The 19,378-nt window shown below is 38.2% G+C and overlaps 1 protein-coding gene across 2 annotated transcripts in view; it reads right to left on the minus strand.

The window, feature by feature from the left end:
- Positions 1 to 19,378, minus strand: part of MNAT1 (MNAT1 component of CDK activating kinase) — a 210,409-nt gene that overhangs the window by 146,906 nt on the left and 44,125 nt on the right. For both annotated transcript variants that reach the window (XR_011465630.1, XM_005890687.2), the window contains exons 2-3: positions 8,133 to 8,285; positions 5,031 to 5,104 (exon numbers count right to left, since the gene is read on the minus strand). Coding sequence is in view for 1 of the 2 variants with exons in the window: in XM_005890687.2 (XP_005890749.1) it covers positions 5,031 to 5,104; positions 8,133 to 8,285 (227 nt within the window). In the remaining variant the exon portion in view is untranslated. The remainder of the gene's footprint in view (positions 1 to 5,030; positions 5,105 to 8,132; positions 8,286 to 19,378) is intronic.

Below are 19,378 nucleotides of genomic sequence, written 5' to 3' on the forward strand. Positions count from 1 at the left end.
ATAAAGAAAAAAATGACAGTATTGTAAGCCCTAATATTCAGACTTGTTCTTACCTGTCACTCCTACCTCCCACTTCTGGCCATGATTTTACCTACAGGCCCTCAGGTGGTTCATATCTCCAAATTAAATAATGTGACAGCAAAAAAAAACCAAAAATGTAGTTTCAAAATCATGGCTCAACCAAAATCTTGTTCCAGAATCAAGATTCCACCTTCCCCTCCTTCTTGGTCTATCAATTTATTTTATTTATCTTACCTGACTGCTTGGATTTGTGACCATGTATTCAACTTGCTCTGTGACACCTGTAATCTGCTCTCCCTTCATTGCCTGACTAGACTTTTGACTAGTCACATTACCTTTAGAATAAATGTAAGCTGTATGTCTTACTGCTTGTTGTCCAACTGCCTGTCCAAAACCAAATATCTAAGTATAGCCAGATTTATACATACCTGCACACTTGCCCATTTTTGCAAATTTGTTTTCAGTTCATCTTCTCAGTCTATATCCTAACTTTTCTGCTTTACCTTAGCACTCCCCAAATTATCATCTTTTCAGCTAAAATCTATAGCCATTCAGGGTTGCTATTACATACAAAGTACAATGAATACAATTAGAATAAAAAAGCAATGGTTCCAAGGCACTAAAAGATATCAGAAAAAAGGCTAAATTGTGTTCTGTATGTGCTACTCGCTATGATATAATAAATAAACAGCTATTTTAGAAAAGTTTCAACAACTGTCGAAATAAAAGGTTTTGAGTTTTTCTCAGTTAATAAAGAAATAAAAAGAATTAGAATACTCTATTCCTCAGAAATTTGAATTGTCTAAAAAATGTACAATATAAATATTTTACAGAATAATAAGTTTTATTATAATTCTATTTTAAGAAATAACATGAGTATAGCTTGGCTCTCAGGTTTGAGAAAAGAAAAAAAAAGATAATTATTTAATTCTCTTGGGCTTGTTCTAATTTTCATAGTCTATAACTTCTGTATTATTTCCAAACCTAGATTCAGACCAGATCAGTCGCTCAATCGTGTCCGACTCTTTGCGACCCCATGAATCACAGCACGCCAGGCCTCCCTGTCCATCACCAACTCCGAGAGTTCACTGAGACTCATGTCCATCAACTCAGTGACACCATCCAGCCATCTCGTCTTCTGTCGTCCCCTTCTCCTCCTGCCCCCAATCCCTCCCAGCATCAGAGTCTTTTCCAATGAATCAACTCTTCCCATGAGGTGGCCAAAGTACTGGAGTTTCAGCTTTAGCATCATTCCTTCCAAAGAACACCCAGGGCTGATTTCCTTCAGAATGGACTGGTTGGATCTCCTTGCAGTCCAAGGGACTCTCAAGAGTCTTCTCCAACACCACAGTTCAAAAGTGTCAATTCTTCGGCACTCAGCCTTCTTCACAGTCCAACTCTCACATCCATACATGACCACAGGAAAAACCATAGCCTTGACTAGACGGACCTTTGTTGGCAAAGTAATGTCTCTGCTTTTTAATATGCTGTCTAGGTTGGTTATAACTTTCCTTCCAAGGAGTAAGCGTCTTTCAATTTCATGGCTGCAGTCACCATCTGCAGTGATTTTGGAGCCCAAAAAAATAAAGTCTGAAAAAAAAAATAAATAAATAAAATAAAATAAAATAAAAAAATAAAGTCTGACACTGTTTCCCCATCTATTTCCCATGAAGTGGTGGGACCGGATGCCATGATCTTCATTTTCTGAATGTTGAGCTTTAAGCCAACTTTTTCACTCTCCACTTTCACTTTCATCAAGAGGCTTTTGAGTTCCTCTTCACTTTCTGCCATAAGGGTGGTGTCATCTGCATATCTGAGGTTATTGATATTTCTCCCGGCAATCTTGATTCCAGCTTGTGTTTCTTCCAGTCCAGCGTTTCTCATGATGTACTCTGCATATAAATTAAATAAACAGGGTGACAATATACAGCCTTGACGTACTCCTTTTCCTATTTGGAACCAGTCTGTTGTTCCATGTCCAGTTCTACCTGTTGCTTCCTGACCTGCATACAGATTTCTCTAGAGGCAGATCAGGTGTTCTGGTATTCCCATCTCTTTCAGAATTTTCCACAGTTTATTGTGATCCACACAGTCAAAGGCTTTGGCATAGTCAATAAAGCAGAAATAGATGTTTTTCTGGAACTCTCTTGCTTTTTTCATGATCCAGCAGATGTTGGCAACTTGATCTCTGGTTCCTCTGCCTTTTCTAAAACCAGCTTGAACATCAGGAAGTTCACGGTTCACCTATTGCTGAAGCCTGGCTTGGAGAATTTTGAGCATTACTTTACTAGTGTGTGAGATGAGTGCAATTGTGCAGTAGTTTGAGCATTCTTTGGCATTGCCTTTCTTTGGGATTGGAATGAAAACTGACCTTTTCCAGTCCTGTGGCCACTGCTGAGTTTTCCAAATTTGCTGGCATATTGAGTGCAGCACTTTCATAGCATCATCTTTCAGGATTTGGAATAGCTCAACTGGAATTCCATCACCTCCACTAGCTTTGTTCGTAGTAATGCTTTCTAAGGCCCACTTGACTTCACATTCCAGGATGTCTGGCTCTAGGTCAGTGATCACACCATCGTGATTATCTGGGTCGTGAAGATCTTTTTTGTACAGTTCTTCTGTGTATTCTTGCCATCTCTTCTTAATATCTTCTGCTTCTGTTAGGTCCATACCATTTCTGTCCTTTATCAAGCCCATCTTTGCATGAAATGTTCCTTGGTATCTCTGATTTTCTTGAAGAGATCCCTAGTCTTTCCCATTCTGTTGTTTTCCTCTATTTCTTTGCATTGATCACTGAAGGCGGCTTTCTTATCTCTTCTTGCTATTCTTTGGAACTCTGCATTCAGATGTTTATATCTTTCCTTTTCTCCTTTGCTTTTCGCTTTTCTTTTCACAGCTATTTGTAAGGCCTCCCCAGACAGCCATTTTGCTTTTTTGCATTTCTTTTCTATGGGAATGGTCTTGATCCCTGTCTCCTGTACAATGTCACGAACCTCATTCCATAGTTCATCAGGCACTCTATTTATCAGATCTAGGCCCTTAAATCTATTTCTCACTTCCACTGTATAATCATAAGGGATTTGATTTAGGTCATACCTGAATGGTCTAGTGGCTTTCCCTACTTTCTTCAATTTAAGTCTGAATTTGGCAATAAGGAGTTCATGGTCTGAGCCACAGTCAGCTCCTGGTCTTGTTTTTGCTGACTGTATAGAGCTTCTCCACCTTTGGCTGCAAAGAATATAATCAATCTGATTTCAGTGTTGACCATCTGGTGATGTCCATGTGTAGAGTCTTCTCTTGTGTTGTTGGAAGAGGGTGTTTGTTATGACCAGTGCATTTTCTTGGCAAAACTCTATTAGTCTTTGCCCTGCTTCATTCCGTATTCCAAGGCCAAATTTGCCTGTTACTCCAGGTGTTTCTTGACTTCCTACTTTTGCATTCCAGTTCCCTATAATGAAAAGGACATCTTTTTTGGGTGTTAGCTCTAAAAGGTCTTGTAGGTCTTCACAGAACCGTTCAACTTGAGCTTCTTCAGCGTTACTGGTTGGGGCATAGACTTGGATTACTGTGATATTGAATGGTTTGCCTTGGAAACAAACAGAGATCATTCTGTCATTTTTGAGATTGCATCCAAGTACTGCATTTCAGACTCTTTTGTTGACCCTGATGGCCACTCCATTTATTCTGAGGGATTCCTGCCCGCAGTAGTAGATATAATGGTTATCTGAGTTAAATTCACCCATTCCAGTCCATTTCAGTTCGCTGATTCCTAGAATGTTGACATTCACTCTTGCCATCTCTTGTTTGACCACTTCCAATTTCCCTTGATTCATGGACCTGACATTCCAGGCTCCTATGCAATATTGCTCTTTACAGCATTGGACCTTGCTTCTATCACCACTCACATCCACAGCTGGGTATTGTTTTTGCTTTGGCTCCATCCCATCATTCTTTCTGGAGTTATTTCTCCACTGATTTCCAGTAGAATATTGGGGACCTACTGCCCTGGGGAGTTTCTCTTTCAGTATCCTATCATTTTACCTTTTCATACTGTTCATGGGGTTCTCAAGGCAAGAATACTGAAGTGGTTTGCCATTCCCTTCTCCAATGGACAACATTCTGTCGAATCTCTCTACCATGACCCGCCCGTCTTGGGTTGCCCCACGGGCATGGCTTAGTTCCATTGAGCTAGACAAGGCTGTGGTCCTAGTGTGATTAGATTGACTAGTTTTCTGTGAGTATGGTTTCAGTGTGTTTGCCCTCTGATGCCCTGAATAATTATGGCAAGTTTAACTGATGTTTTAGCAATTTCAGACTTTGTAGCATCTCTAAAATCTTATTTAAGAAAACAGAAACAGGAGGGACATATGTATACTTATGGCTGATGCATGTTGATGTATGGCAGAAACCAACACAATACTGTAAAACAATTATCCTTCAATTAAAAATAAATAAATTTTTAAATAAAAAAAACAGAAACAATGCTTTCTTTTGATGAAAGCTTCGTTTAGACTAATCACAAGAGAAAGAATAAGCACCAAGATTACTCTACCTTCTGATTCTACAGTAACACTGAATAACAGAATGTCACTTCAACATTCAACTATTTCATAGTATTTTCAAATTAGTGCATGCACAGAATCATAAATGGTGAATAAACAACTTATGGCTTTAATCACCATGGATACAGATAATGGAAATTCTATTTTTTAAAACTGAGTATTGTTCTCATTTACTCTAATACATCATCAACATACAGAAAATATATACACATATATATACCTTTCTTTCCAGCTATAAAGGAGTAGTACCTCTATTCATCATATTTTTCCTAAGACAAAATGTTTATTACTTAAGTATGTCTTTTAGGTACAATGGAAAGTAATTAGGTAAACATCAACTACCACAACAAAATTTGTCAGAGACTTTTATATGAAATATTCTCTTAGGCATCTAAAAGATAAAAGCATACAGGCTAGCATACCAAAGTACAAGCATTAAATACATACCAATTTCTTCCACTTCTTCCAGGAAATCATTATATTCTCTTAGACTAGGAAAGTCTTCTTCCCTTTTATTGTATCTTTAAGAAGAAAAAAATGAACATATTACATATCACTTGCTTTTAATATCATCTAACTGGTTTGTTCTTACCTAATTCATACATGATAAATAAAAAAGAACTGCTTATGGTGTAAAACAGTTTTCTTGACACCAGGTTTGTAACTAGACCAAGAATGTTGCTTTTAAATTCTTTTGACTACAGAGAAGGAGTAGAGTGAAGAGAATGGTGCAATATGTAAAATCCTAAGACAAGGGAAAAATAAAGAAATTAGAACACTGAAGAAATGGGAGATGAGCTTAAACAGGTCTATCATTGGAATATTTGGTTTTTTATATTGTTTACTTCTAATAAATAGATTCACTAATTTCCAGAAAGAGGACACCTTTCTATTTTTCATGACCATTATAATCTAAAGAATGCTAGATAAAGACAAGTTATAAACAATGTGAAACTTTTCTGGTGGCCCAAGAGTTAAGACTCTGCACTTGCAATACAGGAGGCACAGATCTGATCCCTGGCTGAGGAACTAAGATCTCACATGGCAAAAAAGAAAGGAAAAAATGTATAAATAATGTAATGTGCCTGTGAAAAATTAGAAAATCAAAGGGCTTAATGATAAAAGATAAGAATCTAAGAGAACCTACCTATGGCTGATTTACGTTGATATATGGCAGAAACCAACACAACATGATAAAGCAACTATCCTCCAGTTATAAATAAATAAATTTAAAATAAACAAAAAAACAAAAAGAATCTAAGAGAGACTATCTCTAAGAAGTAATCCAAAAAATAAAAGAGCAACTTGGATTATTGATAAAGTACCCAGAAAGATGCTGCTAAAAAACCGGTGAACAAAGTTGAAATGTAGACCACCTAGATACATACTAATTCTAACCATAACCTAAAAAGTAATAAGGTGGCTTACAGCAAAAGGAGAGATAAAATTCAAAACTATTAACAAAAAGTAAAAAGTTAAATAAGAGAAAAAGAACACTAGAAATATTTATGTACCCATATACACACAGAGAGATGTATCAAAATAAATTGTTCAGTTCAGTTCAGTAACTCAGTTGTGTCCGACTCTTTGCGACCCCATGAATCGCAGCACGCCAGGCCTCCCTGTCCATCACCAACTCCCGGAGTTCACTCAGACTTATGTCCATCGAGTCAGTGATGCATCCAGCCATCTCATCCTCTGTCGTCCCCTTCTCCTCCTGCCCCCAATCCCTCCCAGCATCAGAGTCAACTTTTCCAATGAGTCAACTCTTCACGTGAGGTGGCCAAAGTACTGGAGTTTCAGCTTTAGCATCATTCCTTCCAAAGAAATCCCAGGGCTGATCTCCTTCAGAATGGACTGGTTGGATCTCCTTGCAGTCCAAGGGACTCTCAAGAGTCTTCTCCAACACCACAGTTCAAAAGTGTCAATTCTTTGGCGCTCAGCCTTCTTCACAGTCCAACTCTCACATCCATACATGACCACTGGAAAAACCATAGCCTTGACTAGACAAACTTTTGTTGGCAAAGTAATCTCTCTGCTTTTCAATATGCTATCTAGGTTGGACATAACTTTCCTTCCAAGGAGTAAGCGTCTTTTCGTTTCATGGCTACAGTCACCATCTGCAGTGATTTTGGAGCCCCCAAAAATAAAGTCTGACACTGTTTCCACTGTTTCCTCATCGATTTCCCATGAAGTGATGGGACCGGATGCCATGATCTTCATTTCCTGAATGTTGAGCTTTAAGCCAACTTTTTCAGTCTCCACCTGCACTTTCATCAAGAGGCTTTTTAGTTGCTCTTCACTTTCTGCCATAAGGGTGGTGGCATCTGCATATCTGAGGTTATTGATATTTCTCCCGGCAATCTTGATTCCAGCTTGTGTTTCTTCCAGTCCAGCGTTTCTCATGATGTACTCTGCATAGAAGTTAAATAAGCAGGGTGACAATATACAGCCTTGACGTACTCCTTTTCCTATTTGGAACCAGTCTGTTGTTCCATGTCCAGTTCTAACTGTTGCTTCCTGACCTGCATACAGATTTCTCAAGAGGCAGGTCAGGTGGTCTGGTATTCCCATCTCTTTCAGAATTTTCCACAGTTTATTGTGATCCACACAGTCAAATTGTAGCTAACCCTAATTTTCTCTAATAGCTTTCAATAACAGATGTTACCTCCTCGGGTCTTATCTAACATCACTAACTCACAACAATATTTAGTCCCTAACTTCACAGCATTTTTCCCAATTTATAATCACGTATTTGTTTTGTTTGCCTATTTTAATGCTATCCAAGCTACTATACTGTAAGCATTACAAGAGCAAGGTATGTAGCTATTACACTCATTTCATACGTGTGTGTGTGTGCGCACGCACGCACGCTCAGTCACTCAATCATGTCCGACTCCTTGCAACTCCATGGACTGTAGCCTGCCAGGCTCCTCTGTCCCTGGGACTTTGCAGGCAAGAATACTGGAGTGAGTTTCCTGGGGATCTTCCCAACCCAGGGATGGAATCCAAGTCTCTTATGTCTCCTGTACTGGCAGGCAGATTCTTTACCGCTACACCACCTGGGAAGCCATTTCGTACTTAAGGCCTAATATGCATAACACTGTTTGTACAGAGTAGGTTCTCAATATGTATTTACTAAGTACATTAAAGAATAAATAAAGCAAATAAATTGTGAAGCCATGAATTCAGAAGGTTTACTCTTTGGGAGTTCTCTGGTGGCCTAGTAGTTAGGATTCTAGGCTTTCACTGCTGTGGCCCAGGTTCATTCCCTGGTCAAGAACTGAGATTTTGCAAGCCACACAGAGCAGCTAAAAATAAAAAATAACTATTTTTCAATAAAAAAGATTTACTCTTCTCTAACAAAGGTTAAATAATATTATTGAGTTCTCAAAGAACTTAATAAATTTTTAACATTGAACAAATCCATACATCAATTTATACTTACTCGCCAAACTGTCCACATTTCTACAAGTAAATAATTACATCAATTATAGAAATAACTGTCAAAATCTTTGTGAACTGAATTATTCAAGCATTAACACTTACATCTTTAGCACTTTTTTCCGAATCTCAACTTCCTTGTCAACAGTAGGATCTTCAAAGAGCTGTACCCTGAAGTTGCTCTTTCGAAGTGGAGTGCCACACTCAGGACAGTTTCCAGCTCCTCTCACAAAGAGTAAATCCACACAACTTTCACAGCTGTCAGGAGAGAAATACAACATAACTTTTAAGCTAGTATTCAAATTGGCAATAAGTCTGTATACAGTTTGCCTTTTTCCAGTTTTGGTGTTCATTTGAGGGAGAGGAGGCACAGGAAAATTAATCATTACTACCTAAAATTTTTATTGAAAACCTTTAGGAAAAAAGCATTTTCATTTAGAGCCTACTTCAGACATAGGTGGTCCAAGGTTCACCAGTATAATCTTACAAATGAAAAAAATACACAAATTTTGGAAAATTGATTTAGGATCTAGGAGGATTCAGATAGCAGGATAGGGAGAAGTCAAAGAGCATACAAAAGAGCAGACTAGGATCAAGTCCACTCTCAGACCAGTATCACCCTCAGACCTGGCAGGGACCTGCACTTTAGAGAACCCTGCATACCATAATCACTAAAATGAAGACCTTTCCCCTACTTTCAGCCTGGTAAGGAAGTTCTTTAAAGTTCAGTAAGCAACTGAGTCAGTGGAAGTTACTCAAAAGGGAGAGAAGTGCTGGCTGAAGGAGGCCCCTCAGGGCAGAGGATAAAGAACTGAGACTGACCCCGTTTATGTGCACAAAGGAGAAAAAATCACCACAGCTTCTGCCCTGAAAATTTCAGAAAGAGTGACTACTTATAAAATTTTTAATCAGTTAAAGCTGGCTGCCCTAAATCCACCAAAGTGATTACCCAGGCAAGCCAAATCTCCCAAATACCTGCATCCCTTCTTTCCTCTCTTCTTGGCTAGTACAATTTGGGGAAGAGCTTAGAACTTCTTTAGAAGTCTTCAGTTTGAAAAGAAAGGAGTTGGCAAGGTTAACTCTGTAGGAGATTCCTGGGGGAACTGACAGTGTCAGTTCATATATTGTTTTAGAGGAGTCCAGGCACCACCCCATCATCCCTGCCCAGCCAGAGCAGATCCATCCTACTAATCAGATTAACAAGTGAAAAGCTGACCAGGAGCAAGCAGCAGCTTCAGCCTGTGGGCCTTAAAGATACAGGCTCCTGGGAACTCAGGACGCAGTGTTGTAACTAAGAAGATGTCGCTTGATTTATAACTTTTAAACATTTAAACATACTGGTATGTAGTCCTCTAGCTGTAATACTGCCCAACACAGTATATAAGGGCCACACCAACCCTAATCATTCCTTTCTTAGCATTATTTGAAGTTATTTATTTATTTATGTGTAACCAGCATTAGACTGGAAGGCAAGAATTTGACCTATCTTGTTCTATATCACCAAAAATATACATATATAACAGAAAGAAAAAGACAAATTCTAATAAGTAAGGGAAAGGTTGATTTCCTCCAAATACGTAGTTCACTAATGGAAAGAATGATACAGAGAAATAAGAATATTTAAGGTTGGTTATTAGTAAAACACTAACATTGACCTTGGCATGTTTCTATATTAAAATGGGGGCAGGGAGAGAATCATCGAAAAATACAGGCAAAAACTCCCTAAAAGGGAGAACAGAGCTCACAGTCATCATTATTCAAGATCAACAAAACCCCAGAAAATTCACTTGGGATTAGGAAAATTGGGAGTGGTACATTTCTCCTAATCTTTGTGGTTGGAGCAAATTAAATCCAAACAGAGAAGCTGAAACAGCACACTTTAGAGTGCAGGCCCTATACATACCCTAATTTTGTCTTGAACCATTGTTATGAAACCCTTCATCAAAACCTCTGGGGTTGGGACACATGGCTTTTTAAGGTTGGAGTTCATGTGTCTCCCTTTGCCTGGCAAAGTAATAAGGCTACCCTTTTTTACTTCAAAAAAAAAAGAAAAGAAAAGAAGCACACTATATAACTACACTGATAAGGATGTTTATAGGCAAGGAGCTATCTGAAATACTCAAAATCATTGAGCTAGTATACAGAAATCAATATTCCATATAGTATTTCAAGGTCTTGGAGAGTAGACCCATTCAATAATTCAGTTAAAAAGGTAATAAAAACACTTCAGTATTTCTGAAAGTCATATTGTAATCTCGGACATATTATTTGTTACCACAGTTTGTTCTACATCTCCAATTCTAATCTGCATCATAAGGATTCTAATCTAAATGATAAAGACTTCAGTAGCATTAAAAATATTTTAAATAATCTATGACCCATACAACTTTTCCCTTTCTGATTTTAATTGTTAAAAGAACAAATAATTATTTTTTTTAAGTTCAAATATAGAAGTATGTAGAGAAAAAACTCAAAGTGCTACTTCCTTCTCTTCTACATCTTACTTCCTACACGTTACATACAACTGTCAAGTTCGGCATTTACGTGGCCAGATATTTTTCTACACATTTACAAAATATGTATGTTCAAATTATATACATGAAAACTAATCTTATAAAAAAAGAAGAAAAAAAAAAGAAGAAAACATTCCTAATTGCTAGTTCACTTCATCTGGCAACACAGCAACCAAAAGACAGTTATGTGGGCAATCTTTTGCCTCCAAGAGTGCTAGGAACTTTTTCAAACAAAATCTTGTATTCTGCAGAACATAGGAAAATTTGCTGAAAAAGCCTAAATCCTTGGTTACTACCCATTCCCAAAGATGTTTTTATGGTTTTCTTTTGTTTTTTAAAAACCAGAATGGTGCCGGCCCTCTTTCCTCTCTGAAAAACTTATTTTTAGATTCTTTTTTCTATCAAGAATATTTAACCACTTATATTCCTCTGTCAAGATTTTCAATCAACTTGTTTCTTTACATTTTCAAAAGCAAACAAGTCAATTAAAAATCTTGACAAAGACTAGATACAAAAAACCTATAGCTAACATCGTACTTAACGGTGAGAAACTAGAAATTTTTCAACTAAAATCAAATACAAAGCAAGACTATATCCTCTCATTACTCCTTTTCAACATGACACTAGAAGTCTATGCTGATGTAGTAAGACAAGAAAAGGAAATAATGGACAGACAGATTGCAAAGAAAAACACAGAGCTCTCTTTGCATACAGATGACATGATTGTCTATACAGAAAATCCAAATGAATCAACAACAAAAAAAACCTCTTAGAAATAATAATCCATTATAATTATAGCAAGGTTGCAGAATACAATATACAAAAGACTATCGCTTTCCTATATACCCCAACAAAGAACAAGTGCAATCTGAAATTAAAAACAGTATCATTTATGTTCCAGTTCCACTTCAGTTGCTAAATCATGTCTGACTCTTTGCGACCCTATGAACCCCAGCAGCCAGGCCTCCCTGTCCATTACTAACTCCATGCTACTGCTACTGCTAAGTCACTTCAGTCGTGTCTGACTCTGTGCGACCCCCAGAGATGGCAGCCCACCAGGCTCCCTTGTCCCTGGGATTCTCCAGGCAAGAACACTGGAGTGGGTTGCCATTTCTTTCTCCAATGCATGAAAGTGAAAAGGGAAAGTGAAGTCCCTCAGTCATGTCCAACTCTTTTAACCCCATGGACTGCAGCCTACCAGGCTCCTCCATCCATGGGATTTTCCAGGCAAGAGTACTGGAGTGGGGTGCCATTGCCTTCTCCTACTAACTCCCTAAGTCTACCCAAACCCATGTCCATTGAGTCGGTGATGCCACCCAACCATCTCATCCTCTGTCGTCCCCGTCTCCTCCTGCCCTCAATCTTTCCCAGCATCAGGGTCTTTTCAAAGGAGTCAACTCTTCCCATCAGGTAGCCAAAGTATTGGAGTTTCAGCTTCAACATCAGTCCTTCCAATGAACACCCAGGACTGATCTTCTGTAGGATGGACTGGTTGGATCTCCTCGCAGTCCAAGGGACTCTCAAGAGTCTTCTCCAACACCACAGTTCAAAAGCATCCATTCTTCGGCACTCAGCTTTCTTCACAGTCCAACTCTCACATCCATACATGACTACTGGAAAAACCATAGCCTTGACTAGACGGACCTTTGTTGACCAAGTATTGTCTCTGCTTTTGAATATGCTGTCTAGGTTGGTCATAACTTTCCTTCCAAGGAGTAAGCGTCTTTCAATTTCATGGCTGTAGTCACCATCTGCAGTGATTCTAGAGCCCAGAAAAATAAAGTCAGCCACTGTTCCCAGTGTTTGCCCATCTATTTGCCATGAAGTGATGGGACCAGATGCCATGATCTTACTTTTCTGAATATTGAGCTTTAAGCCAACTTTTTCACTCTCCTCTTTCACTTTCATCAAGAGGTGCTTTAGTTCTTCATTTTCTGCCATAAGGGTGGTGTCATCTGCATATCTGAGGTTACTGATAGTTCTCCTGGCAATCTTGATTCCAGCCTGTGCTTCTTCCAGCCCAGCATTTCTCATGATGCACTCTACATATAAGTTAAATAAGCAGGGTGACAATATACAGCCTTGATGTACTCCTTTTCCTATTTGGAACCAGTCTGTTGTTCCATGTCCAGTTCTAACTGTTGCTTCCTGACCTGCATACAGGTTTCTCAAGGGGCAGATCAGATGGTCTGGTATTCCCATCTCTTTCAGAATTTTCCACAGTCTATTGTGATCCACACAGTCAAAGGCTTTGGCATAGTCAAAGCAGAAATAGATGTTTTTCTGGAACTCTCTTGCTTTTTCGATGATCCAGCGGATGTTGGCAATTTGATCTCTGGTTCCTCTGCCTTTTCTAAATCCACCTTGAACATCTGGAAGTTCATGGTTCACATATTACTGAAGCCTGGCTTGGAGAATTTTGAGCGTTACTTTACTAGCGTGTGAGATGAGTGCAACTGTGCAGTAGTTTGAGCATTTTTGGCATTGCCTTTCTTTGGGATTGGAATGAAAACTGACCTTTTCCAGTCCTGTGGCCACTGCTGAGTTTTCCAAATTTGCTGGCATATTGAGTGCAGTATTTTCACAGCATCATCTTTTAGGATTTGAAATAGCTCAACTGGAATTCCACCAGCTCCACTAGCTTTGTTTGTAGTGATGCTTCCTAAGGCCCACCTGACTTCACATTCCCGGATGTCTGGCTCTAGGTGAGTGTGAGTGATCACACCATCATGATTATCTGGGTCATGAAGATCTTTTTTATATAGTTCCTCTGTGTATTCTTGCCACCTCTTCTTAATATCTTCTATTTCTGTTAGATCCATACCATTTCTGTCCTTTATTGAGCTCATCTTTGCATGAAATGTTCCTTGGTATCTCTAATTTTCTTGAAGAGATCTCTAGTCTTTCCCATCTATTGTTTTCCTCTATTTCTTTGCACTGATCACTGAGGAAGGCTTTCATATCTCTTCTTGCTATTCTTTGGAACTCTGCATTCAAATGGATATATCTTTCCTTTTCTCCTTCACTTTTCGCTTCTCTTCTTTTCACAGCTATTTGTAAGGCCTCCTCAGACAGCCATTTTGCTTTTTTGCATTTCTTTTTCTTGGGGATGGTCTTTATTCCTGTCCCTTGTACAGTGTCACAAACCTCCACCCATAGTTCATCAGGCACTCTGTCTATCAGATCTAGTCCCTTAAATTTATTTCTTACTTCCACTGTATAGTCATAAGGGATTTGATTTAGGTTATAACTGAGTGGTCTAATGGTTTTCCCCACTTTCTTCAATTTAAGTCTGAATTTGGCAATAAGGAGTTGATGATCTGAGCCACAGTCAACTCCCGATCATTTATGTTAGCTCCCCAAATTTTGAACTTTTAAGTATAAATCTAACAAAATATGTACAAAATCTATATGAAAAAACTACAAAAGTCCCATGAATAAAATCAAAAAACAAATTAAATCAATAGAGAGATACTCCATATTCATGCACAGGTAGAGTTCATGGAAAGGAAGACTCAATATTTTGAGTTATCAGTTTTTACCATCTTAATGTATAGATTCAATGCAATTCAAATCAAATCAAATTGACAGGAAGTTACTGTATGGATATCAACAAACTGATTCTAAAGTTTACATAAAAAAACAAAAGGCTGGAATAGATACAATAATACTGAAGGAGAAGAACACAGTTGGAAAACAGATGCTACCTAACTTCAAGATTTACTCATAACTACAATAATCAAGACAGCATGGTACTGGTTAAAGAACAGAGGAACAGACCAATGGAACAAAATAGCCCAGAAGTAGACCCACATAAATAGAGTCAGCTGATCTCTAATAAAAGAGCAAAGACAATACAATGAAGCAAAAATAAGTCTCTTCAACAAACTGGACATCCACTGGAAAAAAAAAATGAATCTATACATGAACCTTCAGTTCAGTCGCTCAGTCATGTCCGACTCTTTGAGACCCCATGAACCACAGCATGCCAGGCCTCCCTGTCCATCACCAACTCCCGGAGTCCACCCAAACCCATGTCCATTGAGCCTTACATCCTTAAAAAATTAACTCCAAACTTAACTCACAGGCCTAAATGAAAATGCAAAATTATAAAACTCCTAGAGTATAACACAGGATAAAAGCTATATGACTTTGGGTATGGTGATGACTTTATTGATACAACACCAAAGGCATGATCCATGAAAGATATAACTGATTAGCTAGATTTTTGTTTTAATTTAAAACTTCTGCTCTGCTAAAGATGATGTCAAGAGAGAAAAACTAAAAATAAAAACACCTGATAAAGGACTGTTATCTAAAATACATGGGAGAAAAAAATTCTTAAAAAGTGGACCAAAATCCTTAACAGACAACTCACTAAAGAAGATACAGAAGATACAGGCATACCTCATTTTATTGAGCTCTACTTTATTTCACTTTATAGGTACTGTGCTTTTTACAAATTGAAGCTTTATGGCAACTCTGCATTATCAGATGACAGCTAACATTTTTTAGTAATAGAGTATTTTTTAATTAGGGTATGTACTTTTTAGACATATGGCTACTATGCACTTAACAGACTACAATGCAGTGTAAACATAACTTTTATATGCATATTGGGAAACCAAAAAATTATCGTGATTCATTTTATTACAATATTCACTTCATTGTAGTGGTCTGGAACTGAACCCACAATATATCCAAGGTATGCCTATATACAGATTGCAAATAATACATGAAAAGATATTCCACATGACATGGCATAAAAGAAATGCAAATTAAAACAACAATGAAATATACACTAATACTTATTATTATAAAATAGCCAAAACGCAATACTCTGACAACACCAAATGTTGATAAACATATGGTGGAACAGGAACTCTCATACACTGCTGGTGGGAATGCAAAATGGTACAGTCACTTTGGAAGACAGTTTGATGGTTACTTACAAAACAAAGCATGCTCTAACCATACAGTTCAGCCATTATACTCCCTGGTAGGTAATCAAAAAAGGTGAAAATTACATTCACACAAACACCTGCACAGATGTTTATAGAATCTTTGTTCATAATTGCCAGAACTGGGACAAAACCAAGATGTCCTTCAATAGATAAATGGATACACAAACTATGAAATATACAGACAACAGAATATTATTCAGCACTAAAAACAAATGAACTATGAAGCTATGAAAAGACACAAGAGAAACTTAAATGTATATTACTAAAGGAAAGAAATCAATCAGAAAAGCCTACATAGATTCCACCTATAAGACATCTTAGAAAAGGCAAAATTATGGAGACAATACACTTGATCTTAGCCAAAAGGCTGAAATGCAATTATGGAGACAATCAAAACAACATGGGTTGTGGTGGAGGAGACACAGTAATTTTAGAGCAGTGAAAATACTTTATGGTATTATAACGATGAACATATGCCATTATACTTTTGTCCAAGCCCACAGAATGTACAACACCAAGAGTGAATCCTAAGTAAACTGTGAACTTTGAGTGATAATGATGTGTCAATATAGGTTCATCCTTGGTTTAAAAAAAAAAGACAATTCTGATGAGTGATGGTGATAATGCGTATGTCAGAAATCTCTGTACCTTCCTCTCGATTTTGTTGTAAATTTAAAATTGCTCCTAACAGTATAAAAAACAATAATGTCATTTTGGTTTCATCTTTAAAAGAAAAGTATTATCAATGTTTGCTCAATGTCTATTAACATTTCATTTAGTCATTTTCAGTTTAGTCACTCCATCATGTCCAACTCTTTGCAACCCCATTGACAGCAGCACACCAGGCTTCCCTGGCCATCACCAACTTCCAGAGCTTGCTCAAACTCATGTACATCAAGTCAATGATGTCATCCAACCATCTCATCCTCTATCGTCCCCTTCTCCTTCCACCTTCGTTCTTTCCCAGCATCAGAGTCTTTTCAAATGAATCAGCTCTTTGCATCAGGTGGCCAAAGTATTGGAGTTTCAGCTTCAGCATCAGTCCTTCCAATGAATATTCAGGACTGATCTCCTTTAGTATTCACTGGTTTGATCTCCTTGCAGTCCAAGCGACTTTCAAGAGTCTTCTCCAACACTACAGTTCAAAAGCATCAATTCTTCTGTGTTCAGCTTTCTTTATAGTCCAACTCTCACATCCACACGTGACTACTGCCCCATAGCCTTGACTAGACAGACCTTTGTTGACAAAGTAATGTCTCTGCTTCTTAATATGCTGTCTAGGTTCGTCATAACTTTTCTTCCATTAAGCAAGCATCTTTTAATTTCATGGCTGCAGTCACCATCTGAAGTGATTTTGGAGCCCAGGAAAATAAAGTCTGTCACTGTTCCCACTGTTTCCCCATCTATTTGCCATGAGGTGATGGGATCAGATGCCACGATCTTCGTTTTTTGAATGCTGAGTTTTAAGCCAACATTTTCACTCTCCTCTTTCACTTTCCTCAAGAGGCTCTTTAGTTCCTTCTCACTTTCTGCCATAAGCGTGGAGTCATCTGCCTATCTGAGGTTACTGATACTTCATCAAGCAATCCTGATTCCAGTTTGTGCTTCATCCAGCCAGCATGTCTCATGATGTACTCTGCACATAGTTAAGTAAGCAGGGTGACAATATACAGCCTTGTTGTACTCCTTTCCCAATTTGAAACCAGCCTGTTGTTCCATGTCCAGTTCTAACTGTTGCTTCCTGACCTGCATACAGATTTCTCAAGAGGCAGGTCAGGTGGTCTGGTATTCCCATCTCTTTCAGAATTTTCCACAGTTTATTGTGATCCACACAGTCAAAGGCTTTGGCATAATCAATAATGCAGAAACAGATGTTTTTCTGGAACTCTTGCTTTTTTGATGATCGAACGGATGTTGGCAATTTGATCTCTGGTTCCTCTGCCTTTTCTAAAACCAGCTTGAACATCTAGAAGTTCACAGTTCACGTACTGTTGAAGCCTGACTTGGAGAATTTTGAGCATTCCTTTGCTAGCGTGTGAGATGAGTGCAATTGTGCAGTTGTCTGAACATTCTTTGGCATTGCCTTTCTTTGAGATTGGAATGAAAACTGACCTTTTCCAGTCCTGTGGCCACTGCTGAGTTTTCCAAATTTGCTGGCATATTGAGTGCAGCACTTCACAGCATTATCTTTGAGGATTTGAAAGAGCTCACCTGGGATTCCATCACCTCCACTAGCTTTGTTCATAGTGATGTTTCCTAAGCCCCACTTGACTTCGCATCCCAGGATGTCTGGCCCTAGGTGAGTGATGGTACCATCATAGTTACCTGGGTCATGAAGATCCTTTTTGTATAGTTCTTCTGTGTATTCTTGCCACCTCTTCTTAATATATTCTGCTTTTAGGTCTATACTGTTTCTGTCCTTTATTGTGCCCATCTTTGCATGAAATGTTCCCTTGGTATCTCTAATTTTCTTGAAGAGATCTCTAATCTTTCCCATTCTATTGTTTTCCTCTATTTCTTTGCAATGATCACCGAGGAAGGCTTTCTTATCTCTCGCTATTCTTTGGAACTCTGGATTCAAAATTTAGTCATTTTAAATATCCAATAAACACTAAGGAAAATCAATTAATAAAATAATAGACAGGCTTGAGACTTGTTACCCAGATTGCTTTAAAACCTACCTCTTCAATTGCCTTAACCATAAAAGCAATACTAATCCATAAATTAACTTTCTTCTAGAAATGTTACTCAAAAATGTGAGGACATATGTGAATCCACTGTGAAAAAGTACTTATATCTCTTAAGATCACGCCATGGAAATTTTTTTATTCTAGAATGCATTTCCTTAAATGATAAATCTCGTATTTACCACATAAAGTTAGTTTTCTTACCAAAGACAACTCTAACTCTAGAATGCACTTCTTCAAAAAGATAAAGTATCACTGACCACACAAAAATTATTTTAAGTGATGTACTAAAGACATAATGATATAATTAAACTCCACTTTGGCATCATAAGACTTAGGTTGCCATCCAAGCTCTGTCTCTCACAATATGAACTCTGAGGAAGTCAAATTCTGTTTTATATCTAAGGTTTTTCCCAGTTTGATAATTCTAAATACCTTGGAGTGTTACACAAATTGTTAATTATTTTCCAAAGAGAAATAAATGTGTTTTCTCTCAATATAACTGATGTTTTATCAGTTTAAATTCTACATTATTGTTGTTGTTCAGTCACTTAAGTCGTGTCCAACTCTGTGACCCATGAAGCCTGCCAAGCTCCTCTGTCCGTGGGATTTCCCAAGCAAGAATACTGGAGTAGTGTTTCCTTCTCCATTAAGTTTTCCATATCACTTATGATTACAAACTTTATCTATAGTACAGACTTTTCCTTAATACTTTAATTCCACCAAGAATATTGTAACCATGAGAATTCCCTGATGGTCCAGTGGTTAGGACTCCATGCTTACACTGCCAAGGACCCAGGTTTGATTTCTAGTCAGGGAACTAAGATCCCACACACCACACACATAACAAAGGGGGGAAAAAAGAACATTATAGCCTATAATATTATATTTAGGGATGTGATATAGAAGGTTCTGGAGAAGGCAATGGCACCCTACTCCAGTACTCTTGCCTGGAAAATCCCATGGGCAGAGGAGCCTGGTAGGCTGCAGTCCATGGGATCGCAAAGAGTCGGACACAACTGAGCGACTTCACTTTCACTTTTCACTTTCATGCATTGGAGAAGGAAATGGCAACCCACTCCAGTGTTCTTGCCTGGAGAATCCCAGGGACGGGGGAGCCTGGTGGGCTGCCGTCTATGGGGTCGCACAGAGTCAGACACAACTGAAGCGACTTAGCAACAGAAGCA

This window comes from Bos mutus, chromosome 10 (assembly GCF_027580195.1).
Source record: "Bos mutus isolate GX-2022 chromosome 10, NWIPB_WYAK_1.1, whole genome shotgun sequence".
Taxonomy (NCBI): Eukaryota; Metazoa; Chordata; class Mammalia; order Artiodactyla; family Bovidae; genus Bos; species Bos mutus.